The 24139-nt window shown below is 40.0% G+C and overlaps 1 protein-coding gene across 1 annotated transcript in view; it reads right to left on the reverse strand.

Moving 5' to 3' along the window:
* Positions 1 to 808: 808 nt before the first annotated feature.
* Positions 809 to 24139, reverse strand: part of FHDC1 (FH2 domain containing 1) — a 36861-nt gene continuing 13530 nt past the window's right edge. The window contains exons 5-12 of the mRNA XM_066186128.1: positions 16906 to 16991; positions 16724 to 16824; positions 13991 to 14061; positions 13766 to 13873; positions 12793 to 12863; positions 10363 to 10480; positions 7960 to 8124; positions 809 to 4824 (exon numbers count right to left, since the gene is read on the reverse strand). Coding sequence (XP_066042225.1) covers positions 2776 to 4824; positions 7960 to 8124; positions 10363 to 10480; positions 12793 to 12863; positions 13766 to 13873; positions 13991 to 14061; positions 16724 to 16824; positions 16906 to 16991 — 2769 coding nt within the window. The 3' untranslated portion in view covers positions 809 to 2775. The remainder of the gene's footprint in view (positions 4825 to 7959; positions 8125 to 10362; positions 10481 to 12792; positions 12864 to 13765; positions 13874 to 13990; positions 14062 to 16723; positions 16825 to 16905; positions 16992 to 24139) is intronic.

The following is a 24139-nucleotide window of genomic DNA, read 5'->3' on the forward strand; positions in this document are numbered from 1 at the left end:
AAAATGAAGTTTAAAAAAGCAAACTTTTGAGACACACCTTTTGATGGCTGAGGGCTTTCCCACGTAGATTCCACCAGCAGCCGTCACTCAGCACTGGCAGACAGCAGGTGCTTGCCACTCCAAACGGGGAGAGACACTCACCAAACTAGAAAAGTCAGGGGCTAAACAAGTTTGCAAAAAGCAGCAATTCCAGTCCAGAAATCATTTCCATAGCAGAGAGGAGGAAGTGTTCCCTGAGGACAAGGAGGCTGGCTGGATTTTGCTTTTCTCCTGCTGAATAGATGTTCTTTCGTATGCAATAAAGAAGGAAAAATAATGGGAGAATGGGACAAAACTGAAAAATTCACAATTGCAGTGCAAAAGTCACCACCAGCTCCTGCAAAACAGGCTGTTCTGTATTTCCATAGTCCTGGGAGTTGGAGACCAGAATTTCTCAATAAAGTGTGCTAAGCTCAAAGGCATGAAGATAGCGACAGATCCAGACTTGTTAGTGCCATGAACATTTGTCTTGGCCACAACATACAGTGTGTACACAAAGTGCTGCCTCTACCATCTAATGCCTCCCATGTTATACCCAAACCTGTGCAGAAAGTCCCAACCCAGAAATGTTTAGAAACTGAAGTTCAACTGCATGTCTCAATATAAAAACAAATCCCGGACCTCAAACACCACGATTTCTGCTGCAGAGTCCTTCCCACAGTCACCCAACCCAGACTCAATTGCTTGAGATCTCCAGGACCAAAGCCAAGAGTGTAACAGGAAGGAGAAAGTACAAACCTCATACCCAGTAAATGGGAACTTTATTAAACTACCGAGTTACTCCGAAATGTATAAATGTTCCATTAAATACAGTCAGTTTTCTTTTACGCATATTCATAGAAATTTATTTACATGTTCCAAACACATTTAAATTATTTTTCAAGCTTGCTACCAATAAAATTTGTTGGTTTCTTTAAAAAAAAAAGGAAAAAATCATCTGCTCTTGCAGATGTGCATACATCTACATAGATACAAGTAAGAAGGGAGATGCTTTTGTATTCAACCCTCAGTGGAGGCAGTATCCAAAAAGCTTATCCAAAAAGCAAAATATTTGCCCTTGCAGAAAAGCGGGCTCTATAAATTTTCCCTGTGGGACAAACTCAAACAAGAGGCCCTGTGCAATACTTTATGGTGTTTGGGTATGATGTCTGCATCAAGATTGGCTGGTATGTGGGAGGAGCTAAAGGCCCCTTGCCAGATTCAAACCTCAAAGTTAGCTGTCCCTGATACCAGCCCGTGAGAAGCATGTGAGCTCATTCTGACTGAATTATGCTCTCCCAGCACAGAGGGATAGAGCAGACAAACAGATCTAGCATTAGTATGTCAATGCCACTTGTCCAAAGAGATTTCCCTTTTGTTTTTTATTTTATTCTTAAATGAGGCTTCATTCATAAGTGAATAAAAGGCAATTCTTTAAATAAAATGCTTAGGAGAACAGCACTTCCCCCATCTAAATACATTTCTCTTGGGAAGATGCACAGCATGCTGAATGAGTTTTCCCTCATTCTCTGTATCTTAGTCCAACATAGGTTAAAATTTGTATCACTGGGAAAAAAGGGGTGTTTTCACTTTGCAAAAAGCTTATCAAATGCTAGTTTAATTCCTTTAGAGTCTTTAAACATTAAAAACCACATTTGAAGCAACCAAAAAACTCTACAAAAACATTGTCATGCGTAAGCTCTGTGTTTCATGCTAAATATTCTTGTTGACAAGGAGAAGGAGCGGAGGAGGAGGAGGCAGGGAAACTAATGGCTCAATCAGAGCCATTGCAACATTCAAGTAGTTTGGTAGTGTACAAACCAGTGGAAACATGGAATGGTAAGAAAGTGCTCGGCACTACATTGCAGCCCTCAAGAGCTGAACTGCAAACATCCTGATATGTATCATAAATATATGGCACTTCTGTATGACCAAAAGCCGGCAAGTTTGCTTGTGATCAAAACAAGTCAGGAGTAGTCGTCATGCCAATGGCCCTTCCAACAGGCACAGCCTCCAGCTGTGCTATCCAACGCAGCACCAGCCATATCCACTTGTGCATGCAAGACAATGCTGCCACATTCTTGGAGAACAAGCCTCCTGCCCAGCAGAAAGCCTTCCCCAGACACACATACACATTCATAAAACATGCTATAAATTCTTCAGGGAGGTTAAAGACAGCCACAAACAGCAAACGTCCTGTTTTACAATTTTTTGGCCAGCAGTTCCCAGTCTGTCCAATTGCCAGCAATGGACTTTGCAACAGGCAAAAAGAGCTCCCTAATCCAAGGAATTGAAAGCAATGGAAAGCACAATCACCTAAGTTCATTTCAGTACTGTTCCACAGGATTCATTTTGACATCAAATAAGAAACCAAGAAGCACAAAGGCTTGAGTCCTAGGAAGAATCTTATGTACACAAAAAAAACTGGCCTTAATCCATGTTTTCTGTCACAAAGTGTTTCATCTCGTAGGTAAAACTTCTTAAAACTTTTTGGCTTTTGGTAACTTTTTTTATCACAAATGCAAAGATTTGCTGTTCTGCTCACATTGCATCACAGTAGCTTTAAATACATTCAAATTCATAAAAAAGGATTTAGACCAGAACACAGCTACTTGCCCTTTTCCAACAGTGTGCTGTACTTCAATTAAGCACGTGATGCCATGCATTGGCAAGGTTACTGTTTTAAGGAATTTCACTACACAGAGATCCAGTGCTTGGACAAGTGTTCACATTCCAAGGTTAAAAAAACCCTCTCCCTTATTTCAATAATGGCTTCAGTATTTTACCAATTGTCGTTCGGTTTGCATCTTTCAGTTTAAGAGATGCCTTTTCCACTGTTCCCTGTTCCTTTGGTGCAGGCTCTGCTTTTGTGCTGACTGCTTCTCCCTGCAGGATGCTTCTTCCAACCACTCTGGCACTATTTGCTCTCTTCAAGGTAGTCACGCTGTTCTCCTTTGGATTTGGATCATCAGAGGTCGCTGCTGGCTTCACTTTAGGCAGCCTCTGGGACACAGACCTTGTGATGGGCGGAGGTCTGGATGAGCTGGATAGATCCACTTTTGCACGCTTTGAAGAAGAGGCCACTGTATTCCTTGCAAAGTTTGGGATAGCAGGTGGTGCTTTTGGAATGCTGACTGTGGCAACCTTGGTGTCATCAGCAGGGGTCTGGGGTTTTACACTGGAGCGACACATCTTTGTTTCATCGGTCTTTGATTTGACATTACTCTTAATGGGTTTAGAGCTCGGCTTCTTGAGAGCGACTCTATCCCTCTCGAAATGAGCACTGCTTGAGGTGACAGTGCCCCTTCGTAACTTTGGCTCTTCTACTGACATGCTGTGCCTGTAGGGACTTCTTGGCAGTGTGTCTGTTGTGCCTCGGACAGAGCTGCGATGAGACAGCCGACTTTCCCCTGCACTGCTTTCACGAAGGGTTGCTGGCTTGGCTTCTGGCTTTTTCACAGTGCTGGGTGCCCTGTTTGACCGAGAAATAGGCACCACCTTCCTCATACTTTCGTTCTCAGAGGCATTCAATGTTCTGACAGGTCTGGAAGGAGCTGTGTGGCTAGGGCGAGTGCCACTGGATTTTGTGGAGCTTGGAGATCGATCTTTTAGAGCATTTGCCTTTGGTCCTACTAGATCTTTATTTTTTATGGGTTTTTCTTTAGGAAGTGTGTGCTTGCTATCAACATCATCCTTATCATTGGCAGAAGTGTGAAGAGACAGTTCCTTGCCAGCGGTGGAATTCAGGTTTGAGAAGAAAGATCTAGCCTTGCTCTGAGAATCATTGCCAGAAGAGCGTAATTTGCCAGCCTCACTTCTTATTTCGTTGTCTGCTGCTTTAAAATCATTTCCCTCTTCAGAATCCAATGTCAAAGAACAATCAGTCGTGGTATCTGACATGTAGCACATTGGCCCATCTTCCCTACTTCCTGAAACACTTGTATCCATAGACATAGGGCTGCTGCTGCTGGGCTCTAAAGCTTCATTCTTGCAACCCACTGCCTTGGCTTGACAGTCATGGGCCTCTCTGAAACTTTGGCAAGCTGGAGGCAGCTCATCATTGGCAGTGCTCAGGGAATGAAAGCTTAGATCTTCTAGAGTCTCCAGGTCTGTCCCGCCAGCGTCCTCTAAATATATTAAAGGCGCATTTTCTGCAGGCTTTGCTCCGTGAATATCAAACTTACGTAACCCTTTAACAGGTTCAGGCTCATCAATTGCAAGGGCCAGAGCATTTATATCTGTGGACTCCTCACAGGACACGTTGGAAGTGTGCAAGTTGTAGTCAGTGCTCCTCTGTGAGTAATGGGCACCAGGACCAGCTGAGCCGCTGAGGTGACTGGGCTGAGCTGGAGACACCTGCACGGGGCCCCTGCTTTTCACTTCCATTTCAGACTGTTGGTGTAAGTGCAAGGTATTTAAATTGAGATCTCTTGTTTCTTTGGATTCTGTCCAGGCTACGTTTGGTCTTGCTTGTCGGGTGTTTGCACGAGGAAGGCTGTTAAACTTGTTTGGATCCTCATCTTTGGAGATTTCCAGGAAACTCTGCAACTCCCTGTCTGCAGTCACCCCCAAAGAAAGTCGAGAGCGTCTGGAATTTGTGTTTCTGTACAAAGGGCTTTGAGGCCTCTGCTGCAAGAAGGGAAGAAATTCTCCAAGTCCGTTTTTAGCCAACATCTCTACATCATTTTCACTGCTGCTCCGCCCAAAGCTCCCAAGTTCTCCAGCTGCCCAGGATCGACGCTTCTCCTCCAGCTCCTTTCGCCTTTGCAGACTATGAAGTTCCTGGATCTCTCGTTCCCTATTCTCCTGAAGGAGGAAAATCACAAATACATGTCTCAGAGGACAGGGTCCTTTGCATAAGAACAAGACACACTCCTTCCTCTCTCCCTTTTTTCTTCCCATCGAAGCTAGCTCCTACTGCTGACACCCACTCCCAACCTCCAACACATACACAGACATGAAATCACTGCAGCAGCCACAGCCTGCAACCATAAACCCTATGGAGAGCAGCTCTATGCATGACTAATGGGATGACACATCCATCCGGTCAGCGTATGCAAAAAAAATGCACCAGACCTTGCAAAGACCAACAAATTGACCCATCAAACCCAAGCAGATGTCACATCCTAGAATCACAGAATATGCTGAGTTGGAAGGGACCCACAGGGATCACTGAATTCAACTCCTTGCCCTGGACAGGACCATCCCCAAGAGTCACACCATGTGCCTGAGAGCATTGTCCAAACACTTCCTGAACTCTGTCAGGCTTGATGCCATGACCTCTTCCCTGGGGAGCCTGTTCCAGTGCCCAGGCACCCTTTGGTCGAGCCAAAGAGTTCCAGATGTAAGATGGAGAGCATCAAGTCTTCACTAAGTTTAAAGGTAGCAGTCTTATCAGGTTAGTAAACCTCTGCCTAATCTTTACATTCATATTTTAAGACTAACTTGTCTGATCAGGACACAGCCAACGTGGTTTTTCCAACCCACCTTACTACAACTGCCACTGTTCCTCAGCAAGTCCAATTTCTATGCAGTGATACTTTCCTCTAACATTACAGACTGAAAATTTTGTGAAAAGGCACTGCTTAATTGCATATGAAAGCAAATAGAAAAGTTAACACAATGCCTCACAATACTTAGACATCAACTGACACCACTCAAGGACCATCAATCAATGTCTCGCTCCAATTTTGGATCTCATAATCACTGTTGGTTTCAAAAACTGGCAACCGTAGTACAGAGATTGCCCAGGGTAGGATGGAGATTTTGGCAGCTAAACTGAGGGATTTTGGTTCAGGAAGCCATAGAAGAGGTAGTCTGAATTTGACAGACAGCACAGTAAACACCTTTTTACTAAAATAATTAGCAGTGATTTACTGTGAATATCAGCATTTTAACTGTTACCTCTAGGCTTCAGATTTAATCTAACTGCACCTTTGGTTGAACTTTCTGCGTTGCTTTCGGAGAGGAAGAACTTGGCTTGTTGCAGCCATTACAGCTGCAGCAAAAGAAAGAAGGAAGAGGCTAGTCTTGACAGAGGATTTAAAAATTACATGATTTTCCAGCATGTTGTTAAATCTGGTCTAATCAATGACACACTGTTTAAAAAAAATCACACCTTTATTTGTCTAGAGCTCTGCGTAGTTTAATCTTCCCCTTGTTGTGACAACAGAAGAGCTGCACCACTAGAAAAAGCCACCTGAAAGCTTTCAGTAAACAAAAGCCTAATGCTTTGTGATGAATGGATTAATCTACACCTCTTAAAGTGGATTTGAGACTACACTGGGCTCTGAAAGATAGAATGCATTAGAGACCTAAGAAACCTAAACATCTAAGAAAGGAAAAAGAAAAAACTTGCATTTCAGGAAAAATGTTTGGCAGGAAGCTTTCCTTCACAGGTATGGAATTACAGAATGAATTCTTGTCAAATGCTAAAGCTCAACTTTAAATACACCATTGTGAAGAGAAATGGTTAAAAATAGTTGCAGATATTAATACTATTAGAAAAAGAATATTTTAACCTCACCCAAAAGGAGTTTTAGGAGATTTTACTCAGATGAAAATCTATTTTAAGCACATAGTTAAGACACGTCAAAAAATTGCAAAAAACGTTTAAGCATTTGGAATATGTGCACATGGTCATTGTGGTACAAGCCATCTTTTTAGACTGTTGGATGTGCTGTCTACACACCACATTCTTTTGTCAGAACTGACATTTTTATTCTAAATTGTTCTGCTAATTTTGTAGGAACAATGGTCAATCAACAGTTAGCAAGCAAATCTTCTCAAAATTTGCAAGCAAGAGTACAATTTGTCTTTTTTTTAGAGTGTAGCTGCTTACTGCAGAGAGAAGACCTCAAAAGTCATAGCTATCCAACAACCACTTGTAATATGTGACTTTGAATGAAATCCTCAATCCCCAATATTTGAACATAAATGGATGAAGTCACCTCTTGCTAAACTGACTGCAATAGCTATCACCATTTGGTTTTACACACTTGTGCAATGTTCACCCTTGTGTAACTATGCCTTGTCTTGGGTGGTAAAGGTTAGGTAAACCAATGGTACAACAGGTACAATAGCAGAACATCCTGTCAGCCCTGGATCGAGACTGTTCACTTCTTTCTGAACAAAAGCTTTTATCCAAAGTGCTGCCAAAAGCAGATTGCAAAAGGGCAATGATCCAACTAATTCATGCTATTTATAAAGATCTAAGAAATATCTGTAACAATAGATAGACTTTGCTGAACCAAAACTGTAACCAATGCCAATACTGCTCCTCCATCTTAGTACATTTCCTGAATTATTTAGGACCAATTAAGGGTATTCGGCAAATAAATGCTTACACTGGGGATAAGGTATCTTGCTGCCATAGGCCTCTTTCACTTTTAAGTTTTCACCCACAAAAATCCTTTGAAAGGACAAAGTAGAATACACAGCCCTTACTTTACTTGGTAAAGTGCCTCTAGCCATGTAAAGGAAGGCAGTGGAGAGCCCGAGCGAGCGCAGATTCAGGTGGGCCACACCTTTCCTTTTGCCTTTCCAATGATCCAACGCTACCAGGCCAAGGCCTGAACAGTGAGCCATAGTCAGGATATCTGTGCAAACTGTCTCACAGCTCAGCTTAGCAGTCACCAGCCTCGTCACCGAAAGAGAAGGGAGGTGCCCACTCATAAGCAGGCCAGTGAACAACCCTGATGTATCATTCCAGTGGTCTCGCCTGCCTGAAACAGAAGATGCAGAGCAGCAGGGCTGCCCACAATGGCCATTTCCCACCTGGCTTCTGGCAAGGAATGCTTACAGGAGTGCAGTTTTCTGTAGCCATTTGAGCAAACAGATCAAATACAAGATAAAATATGCCCCTTAAACAGAAAAACCAAATTAATTCATACGAACCAATATCCACTTCAAAAGTGTGAGAACCTCATTCAGCACTCTTACCTTAACAGCCGTGTTGAATCTTATGCAGAAGTCCCTAAATATCTGGAAACATTCATCCAACTTCATAGTTTCTTTGTCTTCACAGAAAAAGTCAATGAGAGCATTTCCCTCCTTTTGCAATTCTCGTTTCTGGTGTTCAAGCTCCTTTAGATGCCTTACAGCAAACTGTAGCAAAAACCATACACACAAGAACCAGACAGAAAAATTAAAGTCACAAACGGTCACATATATATTAGGAACTTATGAAATTCATGTTACAACCTAGAAGCTGTTACAGAGCCCAGGAAATTAACATCTTGAAGGAGAACTCCTACTAACAAAAGGGAACATCCCATTTCAGCAAACTGAGTAAAAAAGGTCAGGAAAAATGGATCAATCAGAATGTACATTCTAGTGACTAGGATGGAAACCAGGGAAAAGCTCAAAAGCCCTTGAACAAACTTACAGCTTTAATTTTTAGATGAGTAAAATCAAAGACTGTACTAGAATACTGACAGACCTCTTGGGAGCTCCTTAAAAGCTCCTCATTCCCTATTTTCCCATTTCCCCCTCAACCAAGCATAAAGGACTAATTCCTCCTCCCCACTTTTCCAAAAACACATGTGAACTGATTCATGGATATACATCACAAAATCAATTCCTTCCTAAGGTGACCCTAGACCACAATAAAAAAGGTTTTTATGCTTGAAGGGTAAGGAACCACTGAAAATACATATATTTTAAGACATCCAGAAAATGTTCCCATAAAGTAGCACTTTGAATTGTAAGTGTAAAGCAATACAGACAGGACAGGACTAGTTTAGTGGAAGAAGATTCAGGAGGAAGAGAGTAAGCCTGTGATTAGACTTTGAGCAGCAGTACTGCTTAAAACACTTTGATCAGGTGCCCCTGTCTCCTCTAACTGCATCACCAGCTATCAACTTCTATTCTTGCACAATCCCACATCTGACACCACCTGCAGCTCAAAGTAATCTGAGAAGAAAAGTTAATTTTTCAGACAAATCTCTTCTCTAACTTGTAGTCACCTAAATATTTTTCATAACGTAGCATTGGGGTGGGAAGATGCACCTGGAGGCCCTGGTGACCACTTAATCCAAATCTGCTTTCAGGAATTGCTTGGAAAATTATACCACTAGGATAGGAACAAATATGACTTGCTAGTCTTAAGAAATAAAAGAAAAAAGAGGGAAAAAAAAGCCCATAAAAAAATCTGAAGATAAACTGGACAACTGATAAAAGCATACATCAAAAAATAGCTCCTCCCACATATTTCAGGAATTTATTCACAAGGGTGCAATAATCAAAGCTGACTTCTAGATCAGCTTGGTTATCACCTGTGATTTAGAAACAAAATCCGGAAGTGTTTATGTAAGGTATGCATTTGTAAATTTCTTTTTCCCAACATTTCTTTTGGAATGTGGCCTAAACAAGGTTGTAGTGTTACATAAGACCACCTATTAGATTTTTAAAAATCCCAAACATGTTAAAACATAACATAAAGAGTCTGGGTGCAATGGATAAATGCCAACAATTCGGAGTGAATGAGGACAGGTATTTCAATCTTAACCTGCCCTTTTCTTCATCAGCTTTTTCATCTCCTGAAAAGCTACAGGGACCATTAAAACTACATTTGCAAGTTGAAAATAAGGGCGGGTTAAGTTCCAGATTAACACCTGCCTTCTTACTTTTAATAATTACCTGTAGTGTGAAACAGAAAAATCATTTAATTGAAGTATAATACATATTTCTCGAGGCATCACCACATACTCAGAAAATACCAAGAACTCTGCTTCCAAGGTAAGAGCTATATACATCCAGGCCTGTAAAGACACTGAAGTACTTAATAAAATAAAATTTAAAAAAAAAAAGGAGGACCCACACAGATATAATGGTATGGCTCTGAATAAGAGACTCTGTGTTAAGGGTAAATTAGTAGAGAAAAGAGTCCCTTAACCTTTCAGCTTCTAACAATATGTCTTCAGTGTCCCAGCAATCAAGATTCATACGCACAGCACACCCTCAGCCAAAACTGATTTACTCCAGAATAAAATAACATGCAGATAATATATTCTGGGCAGCTGCAAAGTACAAAACCAGAGACCACTCCAAATTGTCTTATATTTTAACTACTGATCTTCATCAGTGACTTCGCACGCACTAAACACGCTTGCCTAACGAGCCTTGGGCAATGTACACTCAATATCCCTCCCTGTAAAAACACAGCCCTCCCAACACGCTTACATGACAAACAGCATGAGGCTGGAACACCTTTGTACAACTGACAGGCTAGGCATATTAAAACAGTGCTTCTGTTTACTAATAGGTCCACACAAATTACATTCAGCTGAAGAATGTTGCTGTATTCAGGCAACAGTAAGACATTAACACAGATATCCTACAAACCTGGAGAAAGTTTTCCATCTGGTGAAAGAGTTTTGGGTCTCGTCGGATGCTATCTTTAACAGATCTTGTCTTGACAGACAGTGAGTGGAGCTCTGCTTCTACACTATCAATGGATAACCTAAAAATAGCATATACAGAGAATGTTTATCAAAGGAGAAGGAGTGGCCCACAGGTTAGCTGCAAAAGTGGATGCTTTACATGAGGTGCAAACGGGCTATCAAACAAGACCTGCCTGTTCAGGAAATCTTTCCAGAGTAGACACTGAAAATTAGGAGAGAGATAAGCACATTTCTTCTTATTTGCAACCTGAAAAGATTCCCATGGGGTGTGGTTTCATGATTAACTTCAGCCAGTCCTACCCACCTATCTTTAGAAAGGTTAATGCTGCCCTGCCTCTGTCCAGGTGTTCCTTTTCTGCCCTGGTGCCTGTCCTAGCACTCATTTTTGAGATGGCCAGCCATATCTGTGAACTGAAAATTAACCTAGGAAAAGGAAAAAGCCAGTTTGTTCGAGATTGATCCTTTGCTTGGTCCAACTGATGACATGACTGTTTGAGTGTAGGAGCCATCACAAAAAGGGGGCCACAAGAGACTGTCAGCCAGAACTACCAATTTTGGCAGTACCATCTGGAATCATTAAATTGCATGTCACACTCTTCTAAGCAGTCTCAGCAGTGCAACCCACACAGTCTCAAACCCATAGTTAGAATATTTCATCCTTCTACTAAACACCAGCAGTGAAGCTGCTGCTGTGAAAAGGGAACTCAGAAACTGAAGATCACAGGAAAGACCTGGTGTAATCTAAGCGTTCTCCTGAGAGACCCACGTTCCATACAACAGTTCCCACCTAAATTTCCCAGTCACTTTGAGGGTAAATGCTTCAAAACTTTTGGCATTTCCTTCATAAGAGAACTAAGCTTTGCCTAGGAATTGAAGCACTGCAGTTTGCCAAATGATAAGAACTAACAACTGTACACATGCTCCTCCTAAGGTTGTTTCACCAGCACCATGACAAACACTAAAGCTGAAGAACTTGTGGCAGCCTGATTGAAATGCACATGGCAGCAGACAGTGACACATCCATAAGTTTGTCAGTACACACACAAATGAATATAATGTGTGCTGGTTTTTCTCTGCGTATTTAATCTGCAAAGTTTAGTTCCCTGTTTTGGGAAAACATTGTGTTTTTGCAGCTAAGAAAAGCAGTAGAACATACAGGCTACATTTTTCTGCCTTTGAAGGAGGAAGAGGATGGCCTACAAGTAAAGGTGGCAAGACAACAAAAAAATAAAGAACATAATGGTAGTTGTTTTAACATGCTCTAATTGGGTGGATTTATGAGCAACATGTACATGACAGTTCTCTTTAAGGACCTTTCTCAAGCCCAGTGGTGAGGTACATATTTAATTTTGTTTCATTTTCATGTACAGAGTGCATTCCCTGAATAGACTTCAGCATAAGTTACAACAGAAGATTTTCAGCATTAACAAATGTGATCAAAGAGCAAAGTGGTTAGAAAATAAATATCATCAAATTTGGGATCCTGCCTGTTCCTCGCCTGTTTGCCAGGGGGCTTGGATGCTGAGGAAAGCTACATTCCCCAGCAGGCCACATGGCAAACTGCCAGAAAGGTGTGTGGGTTGGATGGCAGAGAGCCACACAGGTGGTCCCTCAAAAATTTTCCGATTAACTCCATGGCCACTCCTTTCCTCAGAAGATCTCAGTCTTTTGCAGACATTACTTAACCCTCCATCAGATCTAAGAAACTGGATCCATTTTGCAGCTGGGAAAAGAATGTAAATAGATTGCCCTAAGCCCAAGAGTAAGGAAGTAGCTAAACTGGGAATAGAACTTCAGCACTCCTAGCTTCCATGTTTCAGATTTAGATCACGCTGTCTCACAAAAGTAAGTACAATTACTGAGGTACGAATGAGGTTCAGTTTAAAACTATGAAGCTTAAGACTTTAAGCTGAAAAAATACTGAGCCACAAACCCTTCAGATTTCCCAACCAAGACAGCAAATGAAACCTCAAAAAGCATCTAAGTGAAGCCAGGGCCACCACCTGTCCCTGGTACCAGATTTGGAAAAGTACTGTAGCCTGCTCAGAGACTAATGAAAATTGGTTTAAGGAAAAACAGTAACATTCTTTCAGTTCAATCCCTTAAGAGTAATGAACAGGCACATGTATTTGACAGAGACGGAATTACTAAAAATCCACGGAGATCATGTAATAAAAAAAACCTCACACCTGAAGGCACATTGCAGGCATACTTCTGCTAGTAAATGGAAATGAAGACCTCAAAGCTACGGCAAATATTTGTAAAGATCTGTTTTTGTGCCAAGACTTTCCTGAATAAGCCTCATTGCTTCACAAATGAGAAAATTCCAATTCCTGTCTAACTGTAAGTTTTCAATTTTCTTTTAACTCACCTGGCAGCATCATGAACACTCCTAATTTTTTCTGAAAAGTTGAGAAGAGCAGCATCTTTCTTTTGGGCTTCCTGAAACAAACATAACAAAACCAAAACACACAATCCATTAACATTCCACCACCATGCAAAATCCCTAAGTCTGGCAATTCTAAAGCTTCTGGGAGGGCACTTAAAGGTTTCTCTCCTGCACTGTTTTTCTTCCCATTCAATCCTAACACAACTGAGTGGAGGATACCCCTTAAAGAAAGGCAGGGATCAGAACTGGAGATTTTAAACAACAGCTTCCATTTTGCAGTGTAAAATAATACTGCTTCTACCAGTGAACACAAGCCAGATGTATTAATAAGGAATGTCAGGGAAAGAACAATTTACTGATGCCATTGTTTGAGCAGATACGATGCTTCCTGCACAAACATCAATTTATACCCTGTTATTTGCTGGCTGGAAATCTGTTAAGCCAGTTTGTACACAGAAAACCAAAGTCACATAGATGCATTAAAATTCTCTCCCTTCTAAAACCAAAAAGTTTGAAAGGAAGGAAAAAAAGCTTGAAAATGTCTGCAACAGCTTTAAAAAACACACATCAGCCATCAAGGGAGAAAGAAAAGCTATCAAGAACGCCACTCAAAAGATTCAATGGGAAGACTGAGAGAATTTTTATCAAAATAAGCCACTTCCACAGTGTAAGAATTTGGGATGAGAAGAGAAAATCTACAATAGAGTTTGATGAAGGCAAGTTTCTACATGATATAAAACCTTAAGCTTTCCATGGGATTCTGGATAAGCTGACCAGGTAGAGGTAATTTTTAGTGAAATTTGTGGCAGAAAAATGTGAAGATTAGATCAAAGCCGTGAGAAAGTTGCTTTTTTTGGAGACACATGGCCCCTTCTATTGTCTAAATAAATGTTAGACAATTAATGGACCTGTATTTGTAGAAGTTGCTTATATCAGCAAAATAAATGTTCTATACCAGAGCAACGAAATGCAGCAGACTCATCCCAGGTTTGTTTGCTTTCGTGTCTGCCAGCTTGAGCAGTGACGACAGTTTAAATCCAACGGCATTGCCAGCATAACCTCCCTAAAAAGAAACAATTTGCAAAAGAGCAAATGAGAAGCTGAGGCATGACATCAGAGCGCAGCAATACTAACAAGGAAGTATGGTCCATCAGCCATCTCCCTTTGGGATGTCACTTACCGCATTCATAATATTCCCAGCCTGAAGGACCAAGTGCAATATGGAATGCAGTTCCTCACAAGTCATTAACTCTGTAAGGAACAAGAAAATTACTGTCTAGCAATTGTTTGTTTAGAAATGTAGTCAGTTACCAAGCTCCTCTTCATCTGGAGCTTTTAAAATTTGACAAGAAACTACAATAAATTCAAGAGGTTGTGGGAAAGATAATGGTACTATATAATTCCAATTCACAAGCACAACTGACAAACCTCAAGTCTATGTTCAGACTTTAACTTAGCAAGTGTAGTATTTCCAAGGCAACCTCCAGCAGCTAAGGAAACATTTGGGGCCTAATCCTGCAATGTGTGAAGTGCCTCATGCAAGTGGTTAACTATCTTCACCACCTACTAATTATTCCAGTGTGAGGCAAGTGTTCTGCACCCTGCAGGATCCATTTGCCATCTGCCAAGATTGGGCTTTTGAACAATTGCTCTTCTTTTTAGGAGACTTGGCCATAAGGCCTGAAAAGGTAACAGGCAATGTTTAAATTTTTCTTGCTTAGCCCACTCCCACTATGAATCATCATTTTATTTCTGTATGATCACCAACTCAGAGCAGCATTTGTTTCACTTGTCATATCAAAGATGATTTAGCACAAAGTTATATTCAGTGTGGCAAAGAGTCAAATGGAATAAAACTGCCTTTTGAAGTTTTCCCACACCACAAGCCTGGTTTGTACATATGTTCATTTCTTTGCAAAATGCACAGTAGTGTTCTATCTGAATTCATACACCTTTTCATTCAGCCACATATGAGCAAAAACCAACGTATGTGCAAAAAACAATATATGTGCACCATAGGGATTGCCTTAGAAATAAGATGTGGAAATTCCAAACTCTAGAGTTGATGAATGTGGCAAACCAAGTGACTCTATTTGCAAGTACCCACCCACAAGAAAATCACCATGGACATGTTTCATAGTTCATAGCGTTATTGCAAGGTACTATATGTTACACTAACGAACAAAATAAAAGGTGGGGTCCTTTTCATTGCAGTGTAAATACTTCAAAAAACCACTTTGCTTCCAACTCCACATTCTATAATTTAACCTAAATTGGGCTGCTCAACACAATGCAGTAATCAATCATTTTGGAAACCCATAGCTCTTGTGCATTTGTATTTCAATACTGGCAGCCTAAAAACATAATTAAATAACCTTTGATCTAACAAGCGATAGGTGAGGAAGCAAGGAGGAAGAAAAAGGAGAGAATAAATAAGAGAATAGTAAATTTCACAAGGCCAAGAGGAGAAGGCAACTTCTAAAGACTTCACACAGTACGAGCCTGCTCCGCGTCACTGTGACATACGCCCATCTGCAGGCTAGATGAGAATCCACCAGGCTGTTTAGACCATCCTAACCCTCAGTGATTATCAGCATTAGAACTGAAGTAAATATTCTCTCTGTTTAATTACAGGAAAGAAACCTAGGAGACAGCAATAGAAAAGGAGACATAATTCCTAAACAACTTCAGGCTATCAACAAACCCTGAAGTGAAAAGACCAAATGGAGAAGAGCACATGACAAAGTGGACTGAACACAGGGAAGGCCCAGTCAGTGATTTGCATGGCTGGCCTGATGCAGGAGTTGGAGACCAAAGTGTCTCCTCTCTGGGGGGAATTAATTCACCAGTTTTTACATATGTCTTGGGTGAAGGACACGAAGGACATTAAGGCATGTCTGCTTTTATACGTAACATATTCCCTCGCATAAGTCTGTTGCTCAAAACACAAAAACCAATTATTTGAAAGGGATCGTAATAAAAGGCCAGACTCAGACCTAAACCCTATGGTACTGCACACTTTCCTGAGTCAAGGACAAGTTCAATCCCCACTGGTGGGAAAAGGCTTTTTTCCCCTTTGCTTTTACTTGAAAGGCCTGTTCTAAACACCAGTGCTCATATAGCTGAATATTTTATTTACTGCACCTTTTTATACCAGTAGAAGCAGTCTAAGCAGTGATCTAGTAGCCTGTCAAGAATTTCCAATATGAAATAGGAATTTCATATTGAGGAACAGGACCAAGAGGCACTCAAGGTACTGTAAAGGGTCAGCAATAATGTTTAACTGAAACCAAAAAATCAACTATTTTCCTGCAGAGTAGAAGACACTACATTACCTTAACAAACAACCAGCTGCAGAAGTTCAAAACTTGTGAAATGTAAAGAACAGAACAGATATGTAGAGAAAAAGAGAAGAGAAACAGAAAACAAAGGAATAGTGACAGTATTCTCTACAATAAAGATTTTAATCTATCAATACTGCTACCTCAAAAGGAAATGGCCCATAGACAAATTTAGAAAATACAGTAATTTTTTCCATGGATCTCTGAAAGAATGAGCAGAGAGGTGTAACAACCACATTCCATCAGAGGGAGAGCAGTGCAGGAATGAGCGAACTGCACTCGAAAGATGACATCCTAATTTGGTGGTGGACACTTTTTCTTCTGTTAGTTTAGGATACATTACTTATAAGCTTTGAGCATGAATCTGTTGCTAGTGTATCCAAAGTCTCCAGATTTTTGATTTTGGAAGTAAAGATCCACCAGGCACACCCTGATGGCATTTGTCAGAGGGGAGTTAGCTTCCTTTTAATAGCTAAGGTACCTGAAATTCAAGCTCTGGTCTTCGTAATGCAGACTAATTAACATGCTAACAAAAACAAGAGTATTAGGCATGTCCCAACATATTTAATTACCTTTTGTTGCCTGTCTTATAATTTTCATGTCATCCTGTAGAGAAGCACAGGAGGGTGAGAACTCCCTCTCCAACACCATGGCTTCAATCCTAAGAGTGTAGCTGGAGTACACAAACAGGTTTAGAACTGACAGCCAAAAAAGAACACTTATCATAAACAGAACAAACCAACTATCTCCTTACTTTGGCACCTGGATTAGTAAATACATGAAGGAATCAGCTTGAGACAGTTTTGATACATCTCCATCAAAGGCTTTTAATTTCTTTACCTAGAAAAGAGAAAAAAACACTAGCAAAGAATTTTATCAAAGATCAAGATTAACTTTACTTCAGAAGGCAACACCTTGAAAAGCAGTAAATTTAAATGAAGGCATTGGGAAGTCCACTCAGTGACTGAATGGCTTCACTGTCCCAAGATCTTGTAATTTGCACATACCTCAACCACAAAAAAAATTAAAAAATAGTGTCACATTTCTCCCAAAAAACTAGCTACACAGTCCAGCAGCAGAAATCATGATGCCACCATTCTGACTGGTGATTTTGATTTCTGATCAATGACTGCTTTCATCACTATGTTTAGGATACTGATGATGATCTGAAAAACGATCCTCAACTCTTCAACAACTGTGATGTACACTTGGGCATAGTTTAACTGTGTTCAGAATATCCAGCATAGGACTGCCTAGATCTTATTGGCACAGTGCAACTAAACTTTAAGTTACAAGTTTTTTTCTTCAAGATACTTGCTTCAACCATTTCCCCTAAAATGCTCTTAACGGGTAAACTTCATGATCTTGAGTTTGTATTTTTTTATTCATATTAAATATTTTAAAGATAAATGCAATCTTGCATTTTTGTTGTCAGTACTCTCAGTATTCTGAGGACACGATTTACATGCAGAGGAAATACCACTGCATTAATTTTGTCAATCTTCCTTCCCAGCTCCACCAAAATCCATATATTTGCATGATCTGGAAGCCACTGATCCACCCACATACTTACTATTTGTTTGTATAGAAGAACTGAAAAATACATGCACATACGTTTAAGCGTAACTGGAATTTCTTCCACATCTTCCAACACAGCAACTGTGTCCAAAAGCAGAGCTCACTCTCAGTTACACTGTTTCTTCATTCCACCAAGTTCACACCCAGCAGCAGCTGTATGTTTCCACTGATTTACACACCAGGCCATCACCCTTTCTTTGTGTAACATCACACTTAAAGCCCATTCACAACCACATTTCCACAGATGGTCTTCAGTTTTAGAAAGCATATTAAGCTATTGGATAGAAGGACGCTACACCAGGGCATCAACAGTTACCTCGCAGCCATGATTTAGCAAAATATCCAGAGGATTTTTTAAAGAATCAGCCTACAAATTAGGCTAGTTAGTTAGTTAGTTAGTTTTCTGCTTTGACAGAAAAAAAAGCAACTGATCTGTAGCAGAAGACAAATAATATGCTATGCCAAATCAGGATTCTTTTAATAGCTTTTTTTCTTTTATTCCTGTTTTGGTTTAGGGCAAATTTGGGAGAAATTTTTTCCACATCATAAAAATTAGAAATGTTGAGAACACATTAAGAAAGAGAAAAATACAAGTTAAGCAGAGAATGGAAAATAATTCATTTTAAAATTAAAAAACACATCAACAAACAAACGAACAGGAGGAAAAAAAAACCAACAACAAACAACAACAACAAAAAAACAACTTATGACCAAGGAGACCTCTAATCAGACAGCATTTTTTATTCAGGCTATCTAGCTTCATTTCCTAACACCGCTATCCCCCCCATCCCCCGCCCCATTTAACTCAAGACTCAGACAAAGGCTCCTTCTAAAGATAAACAGCATACCCATTTTTTTAGGCCTGAGAAAACTCCTAATTTAGCGAGTAATTCAAGAAGTCTGCCAACAAAATAACAGGAAAGACCAGACTTGACATTCCTGATAATTCCAAGGTGTTAAATGAGCAAGAAACAAACCCAAAATAAACACTTTTTCTACATCATTAAGTGGGGAGTGAGAGATAGTATGCTATCTCAGTCTTTAAAGGTGTTCTTTAACCTAGCTTCCCAAAACTAGTGGTCTGCAACCTAAAAAACAAAAGCCTGCAAATTCTCCAATCTCATTTTAGTATCTTGCAAATATCAGAGTTTGATTGAAAAGGATACAGGCATTCAGATATGGGAGAGAGGGAGGAAAGAAAGAAAAGCAGCCCACCAATAAAACCCACGCCACCTCACCAAAATCAGATCATACAAACCGCTGTTTAATTATAGGAAGATGCAATTTGAAGACTGAAATGCACAAAAAGTGAACAACAAGATATCCTGAGACACTCACAGGAATATTAACTTATTCATGCTACCAGTACTATAGTTAAATATACTTTCAACAGTAAGTAGCAATCAATGTTTTCCATGCGGAATTTTAGTTTTCCATGCACTGGATAAAATCCTCTTTCTTCTATCCTACTAGGAAAAACGCCTGGAGTCATACGAGTGAGTACTAAATCCCAGAATTAATTCAGAGGAGGAACATTCCTAAACATGCACAACAGAAGACATTGACAAGGCTGCTGGTAGGATGGGGTATGAATGTCACTAAGCAAAAGGTTTTGGGCAATAGTCAACCTGGAAGAAAGTCTGTGCAATCAGACTTGAAACAAAGATGTGCTCACCACCTGGTTCCAAGCCTACATCAACCACCTTAACCCCCACTGTCTTCTCCTTAGATATCCCAAACCACCTTTGTAAGAAGCATCAAGGCAGCTCACCCAAGAAGCCCAAAACCCAAGGGTGGTAGAAAACAGTGACCCATTCCACAAACACACAAAACAGGAACATGACAGAGTTATAAGGTCCGTTTTACCCTGGAATTCAGCAAACACAGCCTGGGTTCTCCATACGTGTCTTAAGTTTTTCACATAGAAGACTAAATTGTCTGTTAACTTGGCCTCAGAACAGTAAATAGTCTGGGAAATAGCTAAGGTAAAGATAGGACAGCAACTATTCTGTGTTCCCTTTTTCATTAAAAATTTCATAATTTAAAAATAATTCTCACCATGAAGAAAAAAAAAAGAAAAGAAAAGAAGAAAGAAGTTATTTGTCTTTATCAACACTACTAATAAACCAAAAAAACCAGCTTTTGAACTCCAAATGTAAAAAATTACTGGAACACATTTTGGGTGTCTGCCATTACACATTCCAAGGGAGACTATTCCAATCCCATGGGACTGCCTCTACTCTCTGCTACCATGTTGTCAAAGTATTCTGGAAGAAAACTGAGGTTCTCTGATGGCTCCCAGAAGTGGGGGTCAAATTCAAATACCAATTGCATCCAGGAGCTGCCAAGAAACTACAGGGATTGACAACAATGTCCACTATTAATCATGTTAACAGATATAGTAGACAGGTTGAGAACACAAGACAGTTAAAAATGTGGCTTATTATAAAATCATAATGAATAACCCCATCAGTTCTGACCTTGACCTCCTCTCTTGAAGCACAAAAGGACTCTTCCACAAGAGTAGGCAGCCACATATGGAGATACGGCAGTGTAATGTGTATATTCAAGAGAGCATAATTACATTGTATGTTCAGTTCTGTATTACTCAAATTGGGTGCAGAGCTACTAATTTAATTTTTCATTATATTTGTATATGGAATATTCATTTGCACTGTCCATGCATGCCCATGCACACTAAGTCTGATTTTAGATACACAAGGTTCTCACATACGTAATTTGCTTAATTTTAAGAACAGTTATGAAACACAGAAAGCCTGATCTTTGATTTGATTTGTGAACAACTGCAGTAGAGATGGCAAATATGCCATTATACCTGGCAGACATGAAAGCTACTGTATTTAAGTTCTTGGTAATTTTTAAGCTACCAGCAGCACTTCTACTAGGATTTTATTTTATGGCATAAAACAGGTACCTTGCAGGACCTTGTAGCTATGTAGGATCTTTGAAGAAGAGAAAGCAACATTTTCTCTGTGGGTTTGGGTTTTTTTAATTATTATTATTATTTATTACCTCCATACCACTCCAAATATTCAGGGCACTAACAAAAAAGAGAGTTAATGTCCCAAAAAGCATCACAGTGGAATCCAACTACAAGGGCATTTGGGAAAGTAGCAGATGTGTGAGGCAGTGAGGCACGATGGAGCACAAGCTGGGGCAGTGGCAAATTCACTACCAGCAAATGATAAAAAGAAAGGGAGAAAAGCCTGCGGGTAATCATAAAGGGCAAAAAAGGAAAAGGAGATGAAAGGCTCCTCTGAAGGATGGTCAACCCTATAAAGCACTGGCTGAGGAAAGGAGAGGGCATTTAACTACAGACATGGTTTGAAAAGGGTAGAGCCGACAGAAACAGTTCCAATCAAGCAGGTGACAGCCAGGGTTTGAAATCAGAGAACAAGAGCAAAGGACATGCTTGAGACATTATAAAGTAAGTTAAGACACTGTGTTGATAACCTGGGCGTGCATGTGTGTGGGTGAGCTGATTACCAGTATGATATGCTCCCTTCTGTATGTATTTAAAGTACAAATTCTGGCTATTCTAGCTCGTTAAACACTGGACTCTCTCAACTTTTACCAGTCTGGGCCTGTTGAAGAGTGCAATAATATGCACATAAAAGTAGCTAAAAGCTTCTTCTCTGCTCTAGTCAGGATGCCAGTAAATAAAAGCTGTCAGCCATTTCAACAGGGTATCATTCAGAAACAACTAGGAATCTTTTTAGAAGTGATATAGCAGAGAAGACCACTCCTTCAGTCAAGGTTCCCTGGAAAAAAAACAAACTGAAAAAAGGGATGAAGCAGAGGAGATTCCAAATAGGTGTTTCTTTCTCCTTACAAAACTGCTAAGCACAGTATGCTACAAACAGCAGGACTTCTAAGGAGGCTTAAACAAAATCAGTGATCTTATCCTACTTGTTGATGTGTTGAGAATTTTTATAAATTTGCTTGGCCTTTTTTCTAACCACTGTATCATGGCCAGGCCACATACACACGGACAGCCCTGAACAAAACACAGAGTGGAGCCTTGCAGCAAGCTCCATCATGGCCAGCTTCAAGTATTTGTCACGTTTTTCAAATTAAACATTTGAAAACACCCAAACATTTTAAGCTGTAGGAAAAACTTCACAGCAGTGCCAATATTGCAATAATAGTCTTATTCAGTTTGAGAAAAACATTCAGTAAGGAACAAGTATTTGTCATTTACATGCAAAAATCTCTACAGCTTTGATAGCTGTTGGGATTTTTCATAGAAAACAGCTAGAAAATTAACAGTACTGATACCTATTTCTGCATGCAAATAGAGTTACCACATTACAATACTGCAAATAGAATAATTTTAAAGACAACAGATGTTAAATGTATTTGTTAGCCCAAGTACCCAGCCTCCATTGTAAAAAAGCTGGAATACCACCAGGTGCCTGAGATACTATGAACCAAAATGATCTAAAATATGTCACAAATGTCAAACAGGAGACATGGGGCATATTCAGGTAATGTGACTGGATATCACAACACTTCTAGATAAGATACAATTGGAGTACAAAGCTGGTGCTTATTCACACTAGGTAAACCGTAAACTTAAACGTCTTGGTAAAAAAAGAAGAAACAAAATAGTCCAGAGTTGCCCTTTCTACAGCTATGACCAGGCACTCCTCTCCCTCCTTTCAGTTTTACAGACTAAGTTATGGTAAAATAGAAAAGAAAAAGCAGAAGACATCTCAGAGCACAGGCCTACAAAAGGCACTTGGCCCTCATTCCAACTGGCAAGAAACCTGTGCATACAGGCAAACGTGTCTGTAAATACCTGAGCTGCTGCAAAGAGCACACACAGAGGAACGGCAGAAGCCTGCCCATGGTAACACCAAGACAGTCTGCCCTGGTAACTGAATAGCTTCTAACCTTTTAGGATCTGAGTGTTTAAGTCTCTGCTCAGAGTAATTCTCAACGCTTACAACAGCAAAGCAGCTCTTTAGGAGAACAGGAAGTATCTAAAGGGTAATCCCAGGGAATCCTTGCTGAGGATGGGTGCAACATTGCGCAAGGACAGGCCGATGTGATGACAGCTTGCCAAAGCTATCTCATCAAAAGAAATTAGGGAGTATTAAACAGAAGAGGGAACAGCAGAACAAATAACACCCATTCACCTGGTGTCTCTAGTGGTTCTGGATTATTTGTATGTGGGACTGTAAGCTTCTGATGCCTTTCCCTCAGCAAATGGTGAATCACTATTCTAAGAGACAGGTATTCAATACAGGAGGCAGACAATAAACTAACAAGAAGTAATCAACATAGCAGGAGAACAAGGAACATACATTTAGGGCAAAAAATGGTGAAAAAAAAGAAAATTAAAAAAAAAAGCTCTGAGCCTCCTAAAAAGAACAAAAACTTAAACTGCCTACACTAAAATTTTAGGAGCCACTATAGTAAATGAGTTACTGGATCCACTTATTCTTTGACCCCACCAAGCATGATGACATAAAGGCATGGAAACATTTTTCCATACCAGCAGAAGCATCAGTTCCTTACATTCGGGATTTTCTCCCTGTCTTGCCCACCACCACCACCACCACTACTCAAGGGGAAAAATCCAAAAACGTTAAACAATTACAAGAAGAATAACAAAGAGAAAAGGAGTCTTTCCTTTTTCTGATGCATGAAATTAATTAAATACATGCTAACACCTGCACACTGGAAAGTAGCCCATTTCCAGCCTTCCCTTGGGAACAGCAACAAATCTCATGGCTGATAGCCCTTATTTTCTAATTCTCCCCTGTATCATAGAATATCTTCTATTAATTTCTCACGTGACTCCTTAAAAGCACTTCTTAAGTTCTCTAGCCCCACTATCTTGAGGGATGGGCCTATTGTCAAATTTGTTGTCAAACAAATAAACACACTTTTTCACTCTTAGCATTACCTATTGGATAGCTAATGCATCTAGTTAAGCACTGCAGACAAATTTGATAAAATTCAACAAGTTACATTACAACTGTAGCTGAATGACAATAGTTATATCATATAGACTACACTAGATGAAAGATTTTCTACCTGTCATAATATAACAACCAAGATCTAAGCCAGAAAGAGGAAAGGAGGAAAAAAGTACTTTTCTTCCAGTCTAATTTTCTGACTACACATGAAGTTAACTAGGAGTCACTCTTTCAAGTTACTACTCCACTGTTCTCCTCTGTCTGACTTTCAGAGGAAAGAGATAAATTCTGTTTATATAGTGGATTATGTACTAAAATGCAAACAAAGAGGGAAGAGGGAACGGTTTTGGGGTCCCAGAACTACTGTCACCTATTTTTTTTTTGATAAATTACATTTCAACTTGTTGATATCCCCCAACTCTAAGAGATATATTAATCAAGGATACTAATGTAACACAATCT

This window comes from Chamaea fasciata, unplaced genomic scaffold, assembly GCF_029207755.1.
Source record: "Chamaea fasciata isolate MVZ Bird 193981 ecotype frontalis unplaced genomic scaffold, bChaFas1.0.hap1 SCAF_6, whole genome shotgun sequence".
NCBI lineage: Eukaryota > Metazoa > Chordata > Aves > Passeriformes > Sylviidae > Chamaea > Chamaea fasciata.